Source organism: Alternaria hordeiaustralica (assembly GCF_023758085.1).
Source record: "Alternaria hordeiaustralica strain BMP 2776 chromosome Unknown scaffold_17, whole genome shotgun sequence".
Lineage (NCBI taxonomy): Eukaryota > Fungi > Ascomycota > Dothideomycetes > Pleosporales > Pleosporaceae > Alternaria > Alternaria hordeiaustralica.
This window is the reverse complement of record NW_026056789.1, coordinates 199,851-219,540: the sequence shown is the minus strand read 5'-3', so window position 1 is coordinate 219,540 and position 19,690 is coordinate 199,851. Positions and strand designations below refer to the sequence as shown.

At 54.3% G+C, this 19,690-nt stretch overlaps 7 protein-coding genes across 7 annotated transcripts; 4 read left to right on the top strand and 3 right to left on the bottom strand.

The window, feature by feature from the left end:
* Window positions 1-672: 672 nt before the first annotated feature.
* On the top strand, window positions 673-2,420 carry J4E84_007596 (uncharacterized protein; the record flags this gene model as incomplete). The annotated part of the gene is made up of 5 exons (XM_049390179.1): window positions 673-899; window positions 949-1,039; window positions 1,117-1,327; window positions 1,383-1,807; window positions 1,872-2,420. The coding sequence occupies 5 exons, from the start codon at window positions 673-675 to the stop codon at window positions 2,418-2,420; spliced, it is 1,503 nt and encodes a 500-aa protein (XP_049242032.1).
* A 1,939-nt stretch (window positions 2,421-4,359) lies between these two features.
* Window positions 4,360-6,694, bottom strand: J4E84_007595 (uncharacterized protein; the record flags this gene model as incomplete). Its single annotated transcript, XM_049390178.1, has 2 exons — window positions 4,360-5,693; window positions 5,764-6,694. 2 exons carry the CDS (start codon window positions 6,692-6,694, stop codon window positions 4,360-4,362), a joined length of 2,265 nt encoding a protein of 754 aa, XP_049242031.1.
* A 959-nt stretch (window positions 6,695-7,653) lies between these two features.
* J4E84_007594 (uncharacterized protein) lies at window positions 7,654-9,216 on the bottom strand (the record flags this gene model as incomplete). The annotated part of the gene is made up of 3 exons (XM_049390177.1): window positions 7,654-7,707; window positions 7,780-8,431; window positions 8,603-9,216. 3 exons carry the CDS (start codon window positions 9,214-9,216, stop codon window positions 7,654-7,656), a joined length of 1,320 nt encoding a protein of 439 aa, XP_049242030.1.
* Window positions 9,217-9,857: 641 nt separating this feature from the next.
* J4E84_007593 (uncharacterized protein) lies at window positions 9,858-10,428 on the top strand (the record flags this gene model as incomplete). Its single annotated transcript, XM_049390176.1, has 2 exons — window positions 9,858-10,079; window positions 10,132-10,428. 2 exons carry the CDS (start codon window positions 9,858-9,860, stop codon window positions 10,426-10,428), a joined length of 519 nt encoding a protein of 172 aa, XP_049242029.1.
* Window positions 10,429-13,519: 3,091 nt separating this feature from the next.
* On the top strand, window positions 13,520-14,618 carry J4E84_007592 (uncharacterized protein; the record flags this gene model as incomplete). Its single annotated transcript, XM_049390175.1, has 3 exons — window positions 13,520-13,839; window positions 13,890-14,004; window positions 14,052-14,618. 3 exons carry the CDS (start codon window positions 13,520-13,522, stop codon window positions 14,616-14,618), a joined length of 1,002 nt encoding a protein of 333 aa, XP_049242028.1.
* Window positions 14,619-16,237: 1,619 nt separating this feature from the next.
* On the top strand, window positions 16,238-17,730 carry J4E84_007591 (uncharacterized protein; the record flags this gene model as incomplete). The annotated part of the gene is made up of 2 exons (XM_049390174.1): window positions 16,238-16,664; window positions 16,718-17,730. The coding sequence occupies 2 exons, from the start codon at window positions 16,238-16,240 to the stop codon at window positions 17,728-17,730; spliced, it is 1,440 nt and encodes a 479-aa protein (XP_049242027.1).
* Window positions 17,731-18,513: 783 nt separating this feature from the next.
* J4E84_007590 (uncharacterized protein) lies at window positions 18,514-19,483 on the bottom strand (the record flags this gene model as incomplete). The annotated part of the gene is made up of 4 exons (XM_049390173.1): window positions 18,514-18,569; window positions 18,601-19,040; window positions 19,101-19,167; window positions 19,216-19,483. The coding sequence occupies 4 exons, from the start codon at window positions 19,481-19,483 to the stop codon at window positions 18,514-18,516; spliced, it is 831 nt and encodes a 276-aa protein (XP_049242026.1).
* Window positions 19,484-19,690: the final 207 nt, after the last annotated feature.

The window sequence follows — 19,690 nt, the reverse complement described above, 5'->3', positions numbered from 1 at the left end:
TATTGTGATGGTAATCAAAGTAATCCTGACTGTGCACCATCCGACGTGCTAGGGTGGGGCACTTTGAGCGCCTCATCTGGTCCAATAACCGACGGGCCGGTACAACGTCGTTCATCGCACGTGGCCAACAAAGCATCTTCGCCTTTCTTGCACGCATGCCGCATCTGATGCTCTGCAATCTCCCGCGGCAATGTCATGCGAAAGGCGACCCCATGAAAATCGCAGCCTGCGGTCCAGCCGCGGGACGGCATGGGCTACACATCCCGCGGCAACGCATGCGGCTTCGACTTACCCGCGGGAAGGAAGGGCTCGCTTCGAGGCATGGCGTGTCAACAACGCTCCGAAATCCTTGCGTACCGGCATCCCCTCGCTCTAGCTTCTTGGGACCAGCCTTAGTTGCCAGATGGAGACTGACAGTGGCGCATATCCACTGCCATGGTTCGCCGTTTCCTGGGGCCCCGCATTCCCCAGGCCTGCTCGCATTCTTAGCCTCCTCTCTAGACCCTTGGTATGCTTGCTAGACGCCTTTGGCAACTGAATCCGTGAGATAGCCCGCGGCCAATCGTGCAAAGGCTTTTCAAATGGCCGATTGTCTATATAACGACGAGGCGGGTGTCGTGAAGATGCATCATCAATTCACAGCTCGGTCATCGACGCACTCGACCCAGCAACATGACGAACACCGACGAGAAGATGACGAGCATCGACGAGAAGATGGCAGGTGCTGAGTTCAAGGAGGTAGCTCCAGAATCTGGACCCATCACACCGCAGCAGATTCAGGCTCGCTTTGAAACATTGAGAGATTTGAGTCAGGAACAAATGGATGCGTTGAACAAGAGACTTGTCAAGCGACTTGATTGGAGACTCATGCCATGCATCACACTCATGTTTCTCATGAAGTAAGATTTTCGAAGCGTACTCTTGCATCGTTGTGCTTACCAGACCTAGCTATCTCGATCGCATCAATGTGTCGAACGCACGCCTGGCTGGGCTACAAAAGGACTTGCACATGAGCGACACTATTTGGAATACGGGTATAGTATGTTGTTTCCACCTCCTCAGGCTTACTCCTACACATGATGATCTCGAGAGCTTGTGCTGACCTTGTACCTCTAGTCAACCTTCTACGTCGGCTATCTCGTTGGCCAACTTCCCGGTAACCTGTGGCTCGCAAAGGCCGACCCAAGATGGCTTTTGCCGTCCATGATGATGGCATGGAGTACTGCCACCATCTGCATGCCGGCAATGACCAGCGGAGCTGGCTTCGCCGTGTGTCGCTTCTTCATCGGCTTGTCCGAGGCGCCTTTCTTCCCCGGTATCACGCTGAGTATGTTCTCGTGCATCAGGCCCATACCCGACAAGCTAGAACTGACACAAAACAGTGACATCGTCGTGGTACACCAAAGAGGAGAACCCCATGCGTATGGCTATCTGGCATGCCGGAAACACCATGTCGAATATCTTGTCTGGGTTCTTGGCTGCCGGCATCTTGACAAACATGGACGAGGTTCTCGGACTCCACGCATGGCAATGGTTCTTCATCATCGAAGGCGCTGCGTCTATTCTTGTGGCCGCTGGTGCCTACTTCCTGCTTCCATCGTGGCCGCACAACACCAAATGGTTGACCCCGGAAGAGAGCGAAATGGCCATGTACCGCGTTCAAGTGTCCAACGGCGGCCATGACGAGGGCGTCGGCGGCACATGGGATGGTGTCAAAGCCGCAGCCGCAGATCCATTTACCTGGTACTTCTGCTTGATGCACTTCGCCCTCGTAACAGCGCAAAGCTTCAAGGACTTCCTGCCATCGGTACGTCCCCATGTCCAGCACCACTGTGCTACTTATTCCCCGCGTGCTAAGTCCAAGAAAACAGATCATGAAGACATTCCACTTCTCCGAACTAACCACCTACCTCGTCCAAGCCCCTCCCTACGCCATCGCCTATGCCTTCGCCTGCGGAATGGCATACACATCCGGCCGCTTCCAAGAATCCTACTACCACATCGTGCTCCCCATCCTCATGTCCGCAGTCGGCTGCGCCGCCCTTATCGGCACCCTCAACATCGGCGCCCGCTACGTCGGTCTCATCCTGCTCATCAGCGGCACCTACTCCGGCCTCAACCTGCAATTGAGCTGGGAGACGACGCTCGTCCCAGCCCCTAGGAGTAAGAAGGCGGCTCTCATTGCGATTGCGAATTGCATTAGTCAGACTAGTCATTGGTTCAGCCCGTACTTCTTTCCGACGAGTCAGGAGCCATTTTATCGGTTGGGTGGGGGGTTGATTCTGTTTGGGTGTGCGGCTTGTGTTGTTAGTGCTACGCTGGTTAAGATGAGGGCGAAGAGTTTGAATAGGAGGTTGGATGAGGCGGAGGGGTGGAGTGAGCATACGGGTGTTGAGAGGGGGTGGCGGCATGTTTACTAGTTGGCTGCGGAATGGGTAGTAGCTGGTCTGAGATGACAGGATGGAGTTTACGAATTAACGAATGGATGTTTCTGAATTGTATCCGCTCCGCGAGTGTTTGGTGTGAACAGTAGAAAAATGATTGCACAGCACAACGCAGCAACAAAAGCTAAACAGGAAATGCAGTCACCGCCACGCATGTCTGAATTGAAGAAAGGTATAACCCCCTGATGTGTAGCTTACTTTGCTAGTACCATGCTGCATTGTGGGCTCTGCTCAAGCCGTGCCTTCAATATCTCACCAGGAACAACGTGATGGGTGACCTCGGAAGTGTCGCAGTTACCTAGGTAGTTCTTTGCTTAGTAAGAGAAGTTAGGGCTGACGTCGGGTGGTCAGTGCTTCATGCCACTTCCGTCGCGTCTGACATCGTGACCCCCTGCACACACACGACACCACGAAGCTTGTTGCTCATCCACAAGGATGACGATCGGGAGACGTACGAATCCTTCTTGCCACTACTCCGCATGCATCTGCACGCCGCGCACTTTGGGCACCGGAATGTCTGATTTAGCATCGGCACTTTCCTCTGGTAACGAGAGAAGCATCGTCGTCAGCCCGTGCTCACAGCACGGATGCCGCCGGTAGCGCACTTCCGTTGCTGCCTTCTGGTCATCTAATCTCAGCTCTGCTCCCTCCGGACGAACCACACGCCCCAGCCGTCCTGTGACCGCGAAGCTATGTGCGCCGGTGAGACATCACCAGGATGATAGCAGCCGTCCCTGGACTGTCATTCGGTAGCCAAGAAGTATACCTGGACGTAAACCACGAGGCTTTGCTGTGGCTTCGTGTCCGCCGTCCTCCTCCTTGCTCGTATGCGGGTGTCTGCGGCCGGTGGAAGAGTATCACGGCACCAATGAGACTGTTTCTTACGACTATCTTTGATGATTTGACGACGCTGATCAGCTTTTTTTGACATTTGACATGGCCGCTAAGCGCATCAAAGGAAGAATTACCGTTATGCTTCACACCAGGCAAGGATCTTATCCCACTAGTCCCGGGCTTCGAGACGGTGCCTACAGAGCAGGCTCGTCGCGGATGTTGCGACCTGTCCAGAGGGTCAACAACTCCCTTTATATGCCGTCGTTTCGATATCTTGGAGTACTCATGTATCTTCTTATTCCCCTCCACGTACCTTGCGCGAACTTGTTACAAGACGACATCACCATCGGTCCGAACACCAGCCCCACAGTATGTGTATTCGGGTAGTCGAGAAGTTTCCTGTTTGCGGATGTATCTACCACACGCATTCGGTGGATCGATGCGCTTACTATGGACGGCATCCTGTGGTTGACAGAGTCGTCTGGGTTGGGGCTGCTTGTCAGCATCACAAGACGTGCTGATACCACGTACCTGCAAGGCTCCATTTGGGCTTGGTGTCTTGGTCCTTTCGCTACCAACTGACGATGCCATGACTTTGACCAATACCTCTCATATCAAAGCGATGATATCTTGGGTTAGGACCAACTTCGGTGATCGAGTCGGAGACTTTCACAGAAAGACAGGCAATAGGATATTGGCAAGATGTGATATGTATGTTTGTGGTCGGATTCAGAGGACTATCTACTAATGGATAGGCGCAGACTACGGCTAGATTGACGATAATCGCCCTTTGGCCGTGACAAAAGTCCACCGAAACGGACGTCTGAGTACGGTCAACCTCCAACCCATGTTCGATCGCAACCGCTCCGCCGATGATGGAGCCATGTCACACCATCGTGGACAGCACCATTCTCATTCCAACTTGAAACGACGTCAGAACTGCCACTACACGTGTACGCCATTCATCATATCGATTGCTATACTGCTTTCCGGATGTCAACGCAGTATAAAGACCACCGAAACAGTCGTCCAAGAAGTATTCCAAGATGAACGCGGCCAGGTGGTGGAATGACTCCATCACTCACTGCTGCACAATGTTCTGGCGTTTGGGATACCTCTCCTCGTCCTGCCGGGTCGGACTGGTGACGACACCCTCCCTCCTCCCACGTTCTTCGCGCCTCCCCGTACGACTCGACTCGCTACCGGCTGATGACGCAGGACGAGACCGACCGCGGTTGTGAAATGATCGGATACTCTGCATAATCCTTTTAGACGCACGATCCTTCTCCCGAGGGAGACATTCTCCGGCGTCGCTGGTCTCTGATAGTCCAGGCAGAGCGGGCGGGATGGAAACACTCCTCTTGGTCTTTGCAGCACTGCCGCTGTATACTGAGGATGATCGCGACGTAACGTTTTGACGTGGTCTCGGCTGCTCGACGAAAGGGGTATACTCTTCAGTCACGTAAAGTGCTGTCCCAACGCTCATGCTACGCGCTCTGGGCGGACTCTCCACAATGGTATCAAGGCTGGTTGAGGTGCGGTACTGCTCAGACTGGACTGGAAACGGCTCATTCACGGGCACATCGGACATGTTGTCATCCACCATTAGTGCCTTTCTCGCGAGCTCTTCAAGATGTTCTTCTGCCGTCATTCTTCCTAGGACCTTTCCTTTGGCCTGTCCACGGTAGCGGGTCGGCAGTAAACGCACCGTCGAGATCGAGGTGCCTACAGCACGCCTCACGCACTCGAGGCGCTCAATATCGCGTCTCAGCTCCTGCTGCCCCAAGAGCAAGTACTGCATCGTGTCGACATCGGATATCATTCGCGGATGATGCGTTCCACACGACATGTTTCCTGGTGCCTTGAGATTGTGGCCGTAGTGGCACCTGAGTGCATCGACGACGTGTGGCTCTTTCCTCAAGATCCTGTCTTCCTCCAGCGCCGCCTCAAGAGCCGCTCTGTTGCTGTCGTAATGCATACCTCTTGCTTTGAGCGAGTCATCTTTGAGTGGAAGATCTTGGCTCATACTAGCCATCTCAACAGCTCGAAGCTCGTGGTACTTTGACCGGTATGTCCAGGGCGTGAAGACACTTGGCGAAGGCAGCTTGTTCCTCAGTCGCTCGTGCAGCGGCAACGTGACGTACTCGCAGCGGTCACACGTGGGCGGCGGAGATGCGTCGGCATCTGGATCATCGATACAGATTGCCCGCTTCCTACGATCCTCGTTCAAGACCTCGGTGTTGTCGAAGATTCCGCCTTCGACTTTGTGCTTGGGGTACACGCTGTTGATCAGGACCTGCATGACTTTGTCTCTGTTGGCTTTTCGCTCTGAGAACTCGGTTGGCTCGCTGTGTTCGTCGCGGGCGGGCATCTTGCTGCGGTGGTAGTCCATGTTGTCGGAGGGGTAGCCCAGGACTGTGAGATGGCGTTCGTCAGTATCGTCACACTGGAAGTATACATGGAGGAGGGATGCGATAGGACGTACCTTGCTTCTTCTCCCGAAGCGCATCATCACCCGCCTCGTTCACATGGGCCAACACATCATCCCAATACTCCCTCGCCTCCTCCTCCTGCCCGGCATCGGGCGACGCGAGCCAGGAATCAGATGGCGCGACAGAGGGACTGACTGCAACGACACTCTCCTTCTCCCCATCCCAAAGCCGTGCATCACGTCGATTGATCGCTGCGGAACCCGGAGGATACACACCCGGAGGCCAAGCCACAGACGGTATCTTCGACAATACAACGTGCTCCTCCTCTTCTTCTACCGTATCACGTATCATAGTCTGACTACGTCCCCGACTCTCCCCCAAATCCTCACTCTCTTCTTCCATCGGCTCAGCACCGCCCTCATCATCCCCAACGCAAAACTTCTTCGTAGCAGCATCATAATACTTGCCAAACCCCATCAACGTCGGATCCACAGACGTGCTCCGCCCCTTTGCCGCACCGCGCGTGGGCGAGCGCGCAGACGCGGTGCGTGCTTCGTAGGACGCGATGCGTGAGGAGAGAAGGTTGCTCTGGCTTGTGCTGGGGCTTGGGTTCGGAGTGGGCTTGACGTTGACGTTGACGGTTCTGGGGAGGCGGGAGGGTGTGGGTGGAGATGGGGAAGATGGCGCTACGTGCTTTGCTTTGGATGCGGATGTGGTGAAGGGTCTGTTGGTGTTGTTTTCCTTGCTGGTGCTGGAGAAGGGAGGGGGTGGCGAGGATGTGGGTGTTTCGGGTGCGTCGTGGAAGTGGGAGGGGGTGGGAATGGAGGTTGAAGAGGAGGATGGAGATGGCCATAGGGAGGGAGTGTAAGTGTAGTTGGTGGTGTTGGTGTTGGGTAGACCAGGTGAGGATGCGGATGGTGTGGCGGGGAATGCGAAGTCTTCTTCTGCGGCGGCTCGGAACTTGGAGGTGTTGCGTCGGGGCATGGTTGCTCGCTCACTGACACACAAGTGAGTGCGGTGCTTGTGAAGGGAGCGGTGGTAGGGTGATGTAAGACGATGTCTTGCCGTCTTATATCCCGCTTTGCTGTAGGGTACAAATAATAGGAGTTCAGTGTTGGAAACTGAGATGAAGAAGGAGGAAACGTTTCCTCGCAATGCCACAACAGGGAAGACACCGTCTTTAGAACCCCTCTCAATATATCATCCTCACCTCATCCCTTACACATCGACCGCCTGCTTTGAGTATCAGGGTACTATGCTGATGTCGTAGACAGCTAAATTCTCGGTATAAGGGTCTTGACGACGTAATCACTCACCTCAACAAACTCCATGACCGAGCGACCGACGAGCTTTGTGTTATTCTCTGAAATATGGGCATTAATAAACAAAGAAGATTGACGTTCACACAAGAGCGTAGAGGACAGTTTGGGCGATGGAGATAGGTCGCCAAATCTGCATGTACGCGACGTGCATCGTATAGATTGAGCATCAAGTCAAATGAAGTGGTGGAAAGAGGGTCAAGCACATTTTGTCTCACGCCTTCCCTCGCCATCACATCTCGCCACCAGATCTACCCAGCATGAACACTGCATACTCATAGTCGTTGGCAAAGATATGTATATACACCAAGAAATGCTACCACTATGGGGTATTGACCTTACCATAACAAACCAAAGAAACCGTAAACCTTCATAAACCAGCCCCGCTTACATATGCTTTCCCAGAACACGCCTTGAAAACTCCTGATAACACCCTCCACCTGCGTGCCGAAGCTGTCCTCCCAATCAGCCCCGAATAACTCTGGAGACCCAAAAACATTTGTACCATCCCTGAAACACATGTAGCCAAAGCCGAAGCTCCTTTATCTCTTCCCCTCCATCCCCATCCCCTGACACCAGGCGCAAACCCTCCACCACCACCACCACCGCACATCCACCCCCCATCTAATAAACCTCCCCATGCTCCTCCTTCGGCTTATACATAATCGTCGTCAAAAACTATCTACACATTAGCATATCATCCTCATCCCCATCATCCACTTCCCCCACAAACACGCAATGTCAACATACCTTCTGTTTATACCTCGTAGTAGCACTAGTAGCCAAAATATTATCCTTAATACTGCTCGTCGCCAGATGATTCAGGACGGTATGATTCGGATGAATCAACACGCTGCTATCATCCTTCATCGGCGTCGTGCCGTTCAATATGCTCTTGCCCAGAAACCCGGGGAGCGAGGGCGGCGCAGGCAGATTATTCGTCATGGCGTTTGCGCGTGCGAAACGGGATGATTCCTCTGGCGCATCGAGATCGAGGAGGTAGCGGGGGATGTTTTGGTGGTATTTCTTTGTTGGTTCTGGGACGGGGGGTTTGGCTGGTTCGATTGGGGGCGCGGTGATGGAGGCGGGGTCTAGATCCGGGGTGGGGGGAAGGATTTGAGGTGGGTACATGCCGGCTGGGGCTTCGCGTTCTTGGACGGGGGTTGCGGCATCGAGGGGGTCGGTGGCTGCGGCGGCGTCTTTGGCTGGGGGGCTGGCGGGGAGGGGGGTGAGTTCTGGGTAGGGGACTTCGATGTAGTTTACGAGGATATTGGTGTAGTCTACGGCGGTGGGGAGCTTGTCGCTTGTGCGCATGTCGTTGTCGACGAGGAAGGTGAGGTGGTGGGTTCCTGGGGTGACGGAGACGTAGGCGGAGAGGGCATCTTTCTTCTTGCTGGGGCCGCTGGGAGATGTTAGTACTGTCGGTGTGTGGTGTAACCTCGAAGGCGGCAGATGCAGAATCGAGTTCGAGGCGCAACCCTCGTATACGTCTGCCTGCATCCACCGTTCTAGCCAGGCGCATGACTGTCCCACCAATCATGCCTGAGACACCCCAAGAACTCGAAAAACTTACTTCCTATGCAACTTATATTTCCGATTCCACCCCGCAAAAGTGCCCGTCACATAAACCCTCTCCCCACTCCCCTCCCACTCAATCAGCGTCGGCACAGTCGGCCTCCCCTGCCCGGGCCCCTTGAACTCCTCTCCTAGATCCTCATCATCGGCTGTCGTCGTACTCAGCATACTCGATCTGCGCGGCAACATGCCATCGGCGTCGCTCTCGTGGACAGGCGTCCATATTTCTTGGGGCGAGATGATGGGGCTGCCGGGGGTGTGCACTTCTTCTTCTATGGGGAGGGGGAGGCGCGGTGGGCGCGAGAATTGGGATGCTGGGGGCAGGTAGTCGGAGGCGGAGGCTGGGTCGAGGGAGGAGGGGATGGCGGAGGAGAGGGGTGGGGAGGAGCTTGATGCGAGGGTCGAGGGGACGTCGACGGGGGCGGTGGGCGAGGGCGCGCGGGGTGAGGTTTCTGTCGAGGGCGCTGGGTCAATGGGCGCTGCATCGGGTACAGGCGCTGGTTGCGGGGGAGTCGCATCGCGGGAAGCGGCATGGCCCTGCTTGTCCTTGTCCTTGTCCCTGTCGCTGCTGCGGAAGTGGGCGCCCTTCTGGCTGCTCTGCTCGTTGCCCATAGCGGCGTCGTGGGTGTGGGCCGAGTGGTTGCGGGCCTGGGTGTTGTTGTAGTGGTCCTGGGCGGCCTGCAGCTGCGAGGTAATGGCCCTGGTGCTAGTTCCCACGGTTTGCGCTCTCCCACGCGAGATGGGGCGGGCCGACGTGGGATGGCTCTCAGCGTCAACGAGGCTCACGCTGGGAGCCGCGGGGGCTTTGGCCGCACTCAGCGCCTGGATCGACTCGCGGCGGCGGGCGCTGTGATGCTGGCTGTGCGGGGGGTGAAGGTGCGGCAGGTGGTGGTGGTGTTGGGGTCGCTCGTGCCCGTGGCCGCTGGGATTGCCGTGCCCGTGGCCATGTGATGCAGTCACGTTGTTGGTGGGCGAGGCCGGGTTCGACGTCGGCGTCGTCGACCGCGAATTCTGGTTCCCCATGGATACGCCCGCTGGATGTGCACGAGGGCGACGTTACAGGACTGAAGCTGGAGCTGGCCCCGGCCGCTGGATTGCATGCAGCGCCTCACAGGGATTAGCATTTCCATGGCTGCACCCATCGCCGATAGCTCAATGCACGAGCCAATGACACCTATCGTGGGGCAGTCGGCCCTGTATCGTGAGTCGCGCCCGTCCACCACCAACGCGTCAACACATCTGCCCGGCCGGATATGGACGCGGCCACCGTCTTCTCAGTCGTCGCACGCATCGCTGTGCAGCTGGCACACGTGATCTGGTTTCCCATCAACAAACTCATCAATCTCGTCGTCATCCTATTACTTCCATTTTACAACGTCATCACATTCGTCCTGTTACCCTTCATTCACCTCGGGCAGTCAATCATCAGAGTGTTATCAATCCCATTTAGCGTCAAGTGGTTGGAGAGGATAGAGGTATTCAATCTTGATCCATTGCGTATAATCTGTACCATGCTAATATACAAAGACACTATACGTCTACTTCGGAACAGCCAGCCTCATAGGATGCATCACCGGCACCATCATCTTTGTCATCTTCAGATTTCTGTCATCGACCCTCAAAATCGACGCACCCATCGTGCCCAAGGAGCCAGAACAGGGAAGAACAGCCGCCGAGTACAGGGCTGCGCGGCGTGTGAAGAGGGAGGAACCCATCGACCATTCACCGAGTGCGGCGCCCGTGGTGTTGAAAAAGGTTGCTGGGCCTCGCAGGCGGGGTCTGCTCTCACAAGCCATCATCGAAGAAGAGGACTCCGACTTTTGACCTCGTCCAGCCTGGTCAGACGATATCGTTGGGGACAGATACCAGAGTAGAATGACCAGAGTCTCTCCATTGTGAATCCGAACGTATGCTGGGGCTCCGATGAAGCGTGTTCGATGTGTGATATTTGCTGAGACCTAGCCTGCTTGGAGTCTTTCCCTCGTCAACCTTGTCTGCATCATCCGAAAAGAGGTTCAAGGAAAGGTCCGACATTGAAGTTTTCTTTCGCATCGGAGGCTGTGCTGCAGGTCGTGGAACTTGCGGACACGTGTTTTGACGTGCCGATGGCCTACAGCATGTCAGCTACGAGTAGATGAAAGGCTCGTTACTCACGCTGCAGAACCGCCCTCTTTCTCGTCGGTACCAGCCAATGTGAGCCAGTGCAATACCACAGCAGCCCACGTGACTGTTGACATTCGGTTAGCCAGATTCACAACAAGCTGGTGGTGAAAGTACCATCCAACGTGCAAATCGTATAGCAGACCTGTCGCCACCAGAACACGTCAGTGAATGCCTTCATGTTCAGTCAGAGCTCAACGGACAAAGGCCAGTTCGTTTCCCTGCAGGATGCACAGAGAGGCAAGATTTGCGCCAGTCGGCACGATAACAATGACTGTTCCCCAGAAAGTCTTCCACAGTAGAGTCTCAACTTTCTTTGCCATGACTTCGTTTGATCGATGAAGGTTCGGCGTGGCTTTATTCTTTGTCTGACTACAAATATTGCCGATCCACAGCGCTAAACGGCTCGGGAAACTGGCGCTCGAGGTCTGGCCGCCTCTGACCAAAGGGCTCAAGAGGTAAACAAACACAAGCGTGAGGTAGACGTTGATGACAATATCGCATGTCAAGAGCGGGATGCCCGTGTATCGCTTGACACCAATGCGGCAACGTCCGTCGTCGGAGATCCAGAATACCGGTAGGATGAACGCGACACATCCAATGGTACCGAGGCTCACTACGATGCCAATTGTGCTGTACAGCCATAACGGATCATGATAGCGCGTCATGTAAGGTGCTCGTAGGGCGTGCGCTCGCTCGACGAGAAAGAGATACCTACCCACCAAGCCGGGTATTAGTTTTTCCAATCCATCCATGATCTCTCTAGAAGGGACCGCCTCACATGCTCACTTTACTGCCGGCATAGAAGACGATGCACAATCTCATGGCGACCCTGCAGACAGCGTTTGTTCCTAGCCCTAGGCCGTTGTTTACGACTGCGGCGGAGAAAGCGAAGCCAATCGAGAGGAAGTAGAGGATGAAGACGTAGACCTGGGTCAAGGTTATGCGATTGAAGGGCTGGCGGTCAAGTATTCGAATGCGATATCCTGTTCGTGTCAGTTGTACGTTGCATCTAGATGAAGCGAGCAGTCTTGCGTACCAAGTAGCCCAGATAGCAGGATGACGCAGAACTTGGAAGTTACAACAAATGATGTACGTGGTCCAGGCGGTTCACCAGGATAAACATCCGCTCTGTCTGGCAATGTAGGCTTATCGTTCGAGATGGCCGCGGACATGACCGCGGCTACTAGCAACGTCCATAGTCCGAGTGGGATCAGCATCATGGTAGGGGTTGTTGTGCAGAATACCGGCTCAATGGAAGCTCAAGTAAGAGGTTAAGTTGGTGACATGGCTAGGAGGTACTGATAGGTCGTAGGGCGTTGTTCGGCATGGTAAAATCGAACAAGGTGAAGAAATGAAGGTGCTTTGCTCTCGTACTGCGAGTTCAGCATGCTGCAGTTGACACGCTCAAGCGTCGCTTCTCTCACATCTCATGTGGTGGGAAGCGCGACGGCGAGTAACAGCTTCTCGAATAAGCGAGGAAATCTTTCGGCCAGTCGACCTTACTTATCAACGCCTGAGATAGCAACATTCAACACCCAGACTACTCGACAGCGATTTCGCAGTTCATGATGAGGCCTCAGGCGAATTACTGACTTGTTGCATAACTCAAAGTAAATTCGACGGGATGCGACCCGACGGAATCCAAGGTGCTCGCACGCACTGGAAAGGCTCGGTTACAATGTAAGGAGACCTCAGAGGTCTTGGCGAAGACCCTTCTCCACACATTCAAGTGGATGCTAGTAGCAACCGAATCATGAGTTGTGTACTCCGCTCCAGCCTGGTACCGTGCTACCCGCGGAACAATTCTCAATCAACATCGTCATTGTGTAGACAAGGCTTGGTGTTGGTACGTCATGGGGCTCGCTTCCTGCCGTGGGAGTAAGAGACCAAGTGCCAGGGTCACGATAGCAAAAACTACCGAGACAGCACTGAAAGCGCCGACTGTCGAATTGGGCGCTAGTCTACCAAGGTCCATCTCTTTGCTGGGTTTTCTCCCAGTTTGGTGGGTACTGATCGACTAGCAGCAGGTGCAAAAGAAATTTGCCCGCCAAACACACGCCAGGGCGCCTAGCAACGGTGTGTACATACACTGCGGGCTGTTAGCTTCCAAGGTTATCGCGCGTACTGCGCAACTGCTTGGTCGACGTAGGAGACATGTGAGCTGCTCTTGGCTGGCGGCGTAGGAATGTGGGAACTGGTGGGAAGCGAGTGTGGGAGATGTAGCGCGCTGCAGCATCGCGTCATAGGCGGGACGGAAATGCCTCACTACACAGCCTCTCGCGACGATGACGGCTTATGGAACTGGCTGCGAGTGAGAGACGGGGCTGTTTGTGTTGACCAGACAGTGAAATTGGACCCAAGAGCGGTGGAACAAGGCGAGCACACTCAGATATTCACCGCAACGGTGTGGGGGTGGATGGTCGCAGCTCGGACCGTGTTTGACATGTGAAGTGCCTGGAGGGGGCAGGCGCGAACCCCGTTAGCGTGCCTCCTGAGATTGGGCGTCTGTGCACAGCCTCACTCTAGCCCTCTAGACGCGCAGCGCTCGTCTTTTGTCTCACGCCCACGCCTCTGCCCTTTCTCCCTCCCTCTCCCGCCAAGTACTAGACGGACGTTGATGCTTGCCGGATGCTTGATTTATACCTCTTTTAATACCACATCTCTATCCCGCCCTCGCGCCTTTTCTTCACTCACCACCTAGTCCGTGCACAACGATCCATCGGGAAAGGAGGCAGAGAACAATACAGCAACCATGCGGAGAGGCGTCACCATATTCCTGCTCGTCACCATCGTCGTCCTCGGCTTCGCGGTACACAGCGTATGGACACTGCTTGGTCTTCTGATTGCGACTGGCCGCGAGGATGCCATTCTCCGCGGAGAACTCCCTGCGCCCAACTCGAGCGCGATTAGTGATGCGCCGCAATTGATCCCCAAGATCATCCACCAGACGTACATCAACGACAGTATACCGCTGCACTGGAAGGGCCCCCAGCAGAGCTGCCTGGACCTCCATCCCGACTACGAGTACAAGCTGTGGACCGACAAGAAGTCGCGCGAGTTTATCGCTCAAGAGTAGGCGCTCCCACGTCCATGTCACGCGAGGTTTTAGCTAACATCGTCAGATACCCATGGTTCCTCGAGACTTTCGACGGTTACCCCTACCCCATCCAGCGCGCCGATGCTATTCGCTACTTTGTCCTGCACCACTTTGGTGGAATCTACATTGACTTGGACGATGTACGTATGGCATGTCCTCTCAACTGTCGCAATGCTAACATTCTCAGGGATGCAACCGCAGTCTCGACCCTCTTCTTGCCTACCCAGCCTGGGTCCGCCGCACCATTCCCACTGGTATCTCCAACGATGCCATGGGCGCGGTCCCTCGTCACCCTTTCTTCCTCAAGGCCATCGACTCGCTGACCGACTACAACCGTCGCTGGCCACTCCCCTACATCACCGTCATGGCCTCCACCGGACCTCTCTTCCTCAGTCTTGTGTGGAGACATTACAACAACGCCGGCCCCATCGACCAGAACCGTGTGCGCATCCTGTTCCCCGAAGAATACAACAACCACCCCTGGAGTTTCTTCACCCACCATCTCGGAAATAGCTGGCACAGGACTGACGTGAAGATCATCTTCTGGCTCGCCAAGCACTGGCTCCTTGTCACTGTCTTCGGATTCGTTGTTGGATTCGCAATTCTCGGCATGTTGTACAAGTTCTTCGTTCTCAACAAGCGCACGACCGGACCTGGATCGCCAAAGATGCGCTACTTCAACCAAAGGATGCCCTTCTACCGTCGCATCAGCCAAAAACGAAGCTTCGAGCTCGACGACCGCCACGAAGTCTAATTGCACCATCCAGTCCGCGCATTGCATTGTTTCAGCGTTACGTCCGTTTACATGTCTTGCATTTATCCGGCGTTTTCCACCATCATCATCGCAGCCGCTTCGTATTTTCGCTTCTCCGTTACCCTACAACACTTTTTGTTCGCTTCTATCCACATTATTGATCGGGGGCTGCGTTGCCCTCCTAGCTTGTTTAACTGTTGTTTTCACTGTGGTCTTTCGACCGCAACCGGCGCTGTTGGTATACATGAAAAGGCTGGACCACTGTCGTTGTCAGAAGAGGGAGACTCTGGGTGGAATCCTCATAGAAAGGGAAAGGGCCAGACCGGGGCCGGACCGCGGAGGCATCAGGATGAAAGACCGAAGAGCTCGGCTTAGGGATGCGAAGTGTTGTTATCTAGATAGAAGAAGAAGCGTTATTGCTTATGTTAATATGAAATGTATTGAGCAATTATCATCCTGAAGTGGAAATAGTCCGTGACTTTTCATGCATGTGTCGAGTATGAGATGATGACTGTAGATAGCTCTCAACCAAAACAAAGATAACTAAACAGACCTCCCATTAAGAGGATCTTCCATGTTCAACTGCGACCACGAACGGTTGAGGAACTATGTCTTTCCGAGCTTTCCGAACGACATGCGAACACGCAAGTGTTGCCCCACTTGTTGCCATCGCCCGCATGTGATTGGCCTGCGCTGCCCTGGCATTCCCGCCTCGCTACTTCCCTCCCCTTGTCATCAAGCTTACTGTGTTCGTAACTATATCGCGACGTCGCGTGTGCCAGGGCAATGCTGGCATGGACGTTGCTAGTATTGCACGTCCAACATGGACTCAAGCGATGTTCAAGAGAAAGCGAAGTTTGTTTACTTTTTCGATATGGAGAGATCGGCAGATTGTCGTGGCCACTGCGCGGCTTTGGGATGGATGACGTGGGTACGTCGGGGAGGGAAGGCGGAGAAGCGGTGGAGGTTCTTTGCAGTGGTAATACAGCAGAAGAGTAGATCTATCTATACCTCGTAAAATGCGTGGTTGTCTTTGGTGCTGGTAATCGAGGCTGTATCTTGGTGCGCGGGATGATCATGGTAGATCTCAGATCAGCTGGGTAACGCGCCGGCATCGACCTCCGACTCCACAACTCTTCCCGAAATACCCAAGCCTCAAGGATCTACATCCAGGTAATGGCTGTGTCCCTGGAACGAATGCAGCATCGCATGCACTTTATCAAGCATCAACAACGCCAGATCGACATGTGTTGCCATGGCCACTACGCAGCGGCCAATGACGCGAGTCCGCCACTTCCGTAACCGTTGCAGGCCTTCCGTCATCGCTCGGCCCTGCGCAATCAAGCAGCCAATTCAGGCTTGAAGCTCCCAATGTTGGAAACACCGTTTCTCCAAGTTTAGGAACTTGACAGCCGGTATCCGTCCGTCTGGATCCACTTCGCTCCCATATCCTGTTCTCGTACCTGACGTCGCTTTCTCCTTTCTGCTCATCAACTTCGATGGATGGGACTTGAGTGATTACTACTTTCACAACTACACCGACTCAACCCGAATCACACTGATACACGCTTTCTGTGTCGAATACTAGAACCTCGATTACCTCCGGTCGCCACTTCACAATGGTCGGAGCTACAATCCAATTGCGCGAGGGCGCCGAGCTCGTCGGCGAACACGGCTACCGGTATCTTCTCGTGAAGCCACTCGGTCAGGCCAATGTATGGGTAGCTGTCGACGCAGCTTCTCAATCGAAGATCTACATCGTGAAGCAACCCGGAGACGATGACGTCGGTTTTGGATGGCCAAAGTTCCAACACGAGATGATCATGCACGAGCTCCTCAAGGGCATTCCAACAATCCGACAACAAGTGGACCGCATCCCACCATCCGCTAGAGGCGAACCGCCCCGAATCGTGCTCGAGATCCTCCAATCGACTCTCTGGGATGCGCGCAAGAAGCGCCAATTCAGCGATGTGGAACTCAAGGGTATCATGCGCTCGGCGCTGATGGGCTTGCGGGATGTGCATCAACGAGGCTTGGTGTATGCGGGTGAGCCTCTACACACACGACTACGATGACAAGGAAAAGCTAACCTCATCCAGACCTGAAGATGCAGAACATCCTCCTAAGCGGCTTCGAAGACGAACCCAACAAAAAGGCCTCCGTCGGCGACGACCGCATCACCGCCAAACTCGGAGACCTAGGAATCGTCATGGAGCCAGCCAAAGGCCTAGTCCAACCCATCGTATACCGCGCCCCCGAAGTCTACTTCCGCAACGAAATCAACCAGCCAGCCGACATCTGGTCCTGGGGCGTCATCTACTGCCAGCTCCTCGAAGCGCAGGCCTCCTTCAACAAATACGGCATCTACGATGAGCTCCTCCAAGGCAACACCGGTCAAGGCCAGAAAGAGCGTTCCGTCGAACGAGCTATAGCACACGACTTCGGGCTTGGCGCCTTGGACTACTACGACGGCTGCAGACTCCCATACCACGACCGCTCCCACCACGAAGGACAACACTGGGAGAGGCTGCTGGAGAAGGGTGTCCCGGAGAAGGAAATCAAGTTCCTAAGCTGGGTCCTGAACCCGGTTCCTACGGATAGGCCTACGGCGCAGCAGATTCTGGATGCAGGCTGGTTCACCATGGATACGGCGAAGACGAGTAAGATTGCTGAGAAACTGGAGAAGTCGGCGCAGGATAGTCGACGGAGGAATCTGCAGAGGAAACGCAGTGAACCGCTCTTATCCACGTTTTCCGCGTCTACACAGCAGCCATCTGGATTATACACCCGCGAGCAACCCACTTCCTTCAGGAACACCACAGCCTCAAATACGAATACAAATTCGGCAAATTGGGCTCCGGCTGGCATGCCATGGCACCCGCAATCTAGCCAATCTTACAGCCACGCGCCGTCATCACAACCATTATCTCAACAACAGCAACAGTCCTCTCCAGCACAAGGTGGTCCGCCGTACCAACCCATGTCCTTCAAACCCGTCACGGTCCAAGCGAAGGAGGAATTGGAACACAAGGCTAGGCCGGCTACGCCGAGGAGTGCGACGCAGAAACCGAGTGGGAGTACGTTTTTGAACTTTGGGAGTTTTATGCGGTAGGCATGGGGTGGGGGGATGGAGGGAGGGAGAGAGGAGAGGGGATGGAGCGAGAGGGGATGGAGCGAGAGGGGATGGAGCGAGAGGGGATGGAGCGAGAGGGGAGGAACGGTGGTGAGGTGATGGGGTGCGTTAGGCCTGCAGCTTACATCAAGTTCACACCACGCAAAGTAGTCGACTCAACGCCAACGTAGGCTCTAGGGTTAGTAGAGTTTTAGTTGTAATGATATTGTTTATTGTTCTGGGAAAGGAATGTGATGATGGGGAGTTTAGTAAAATGAAGTGGGCATAGATATGAGGTGTTGTGAGATCCCCTGGTGATGCGTCTATCCCACAACTTACGCTGGTGGGTGTGTTGTAAACTGCCTAGAGGGTTTGAGGGATAGGAGAAGGTGTTGCTGTTTCTGCCCCGAGGTTATTAGTTTCAGAGTTAGCTTTTAGTCTTTTAGGTTGTTAGTTAGGTTAGGCTGTCAAGAAATTAGTTATGCTGTTTGTTAGTCAGGTTGATATTCAGTAAATTGGTCGGTTCGTAGACCTTATAATAGATATTTCGTGGAGGACTACAACGTGGTTATACATTCGTCCATACCTCTTCTTAAACGCATTTCCCGTAATTGAGAAACCTACTCTTCGCGATGCCTTCCACTTCATACAAAGACCACCCTACCTCCCATTCGTCATCCTGGTACCAGCGCTCCGCAAGTTCATCCCCGTGTTTCGCGCGTCCAATTTCCTGAAAAAAGCTGTGCAGTTCCTTCCCAGGGCGCCATTTTCCTACCGCCCATTCTAATTGCCGAGTTGGTCTGGCATTGATAGAGGACCAGGGTTCAGCGTATTCAATACTCCATATCACATTTAGGTCACGTTGACTACCCATCGGCCGCTCCGGGTACACATCTTGCCCCTGTATGGGTGACCATATTACTGCTTCCTTGAGCGCCGGCATTTGTATCGCTGATCTTGCAAAGCGTTCGAGCAGTAGGATGAGATTGGCATGAGGAGCAACCCGGAACTCTTGGTTATCATGACAACGTATCTGTCTTCCGGCCCGAATGTAATCTTCATAAAACTCATCCATTTCCTCATCGAGCTGCGTATGAGTATAGGGTGGGTAGGAATCGTCTGTGACAGGGAGACCGCGTGCAACGTCGCCTTGGCCGTCGGAGCCTTGGAAATACCATGTTCCATCGGGACGGGCGTTGTGAAACATGAGATCAAGTAGTTCGAGGTGTGGCCATGGAGTATGTGATGTTGCGGAGTGCTGTGGCGATAGTGCGGGGAAGATGCTCTCGTCAATCATAGCCCGTAGTTGCCTAGATGTACGAGTCAGCGTATTCGTCTCATATCCGTTTGTGTATGCGTGAGTGACTTACAGGTGGCGGAGGTTGTTGCACAAGATACCGAGGCTCGTCGAGAAAGGGTCGTGAGTAAGGTCGCTACCTACAAGATCTGGGAAAAGCGTTCCGTGATCATAGTCAGTCACCCGACTTAAGGGGTATAGAAAATCGAGCGTAGCTCGCCTCAGCGTTTTGGGTAGCTTGTCGACACGGCTGGTAACTGCGGCAGCGAAATCATGTCGGGCATCTCGTCGCGGTCCTGCCCAGTCGTGCTCGTAGTGTCCACTACACGGATCTTCCTCTTCATCCAGGGTTTCGCACCATTCGTACCCTCCGGTTCGGGTACCCAGATATTCTAGATTGGGCATGCTGGTCGCTAGGTCGATGAGAACCCGCAGGTCGAGCTTCGATTCCTGCATCTCGGAATAATTGTATCGAAGGCAATACGTATATGCATATTGGTCCCAGGGAGGGTACGAGTACGAGTACCCTTTCCTGTCGTTACTAACGATTCTGAACGATCGGATGGACGCGATGGGAGGCAAGTCCTTTGCTAGTAGCCGGACGCGCCAGCTGGTCATATAGCGATGGGGGCATGCATCTTCGTTTTCCGTTCTTCTTATCGG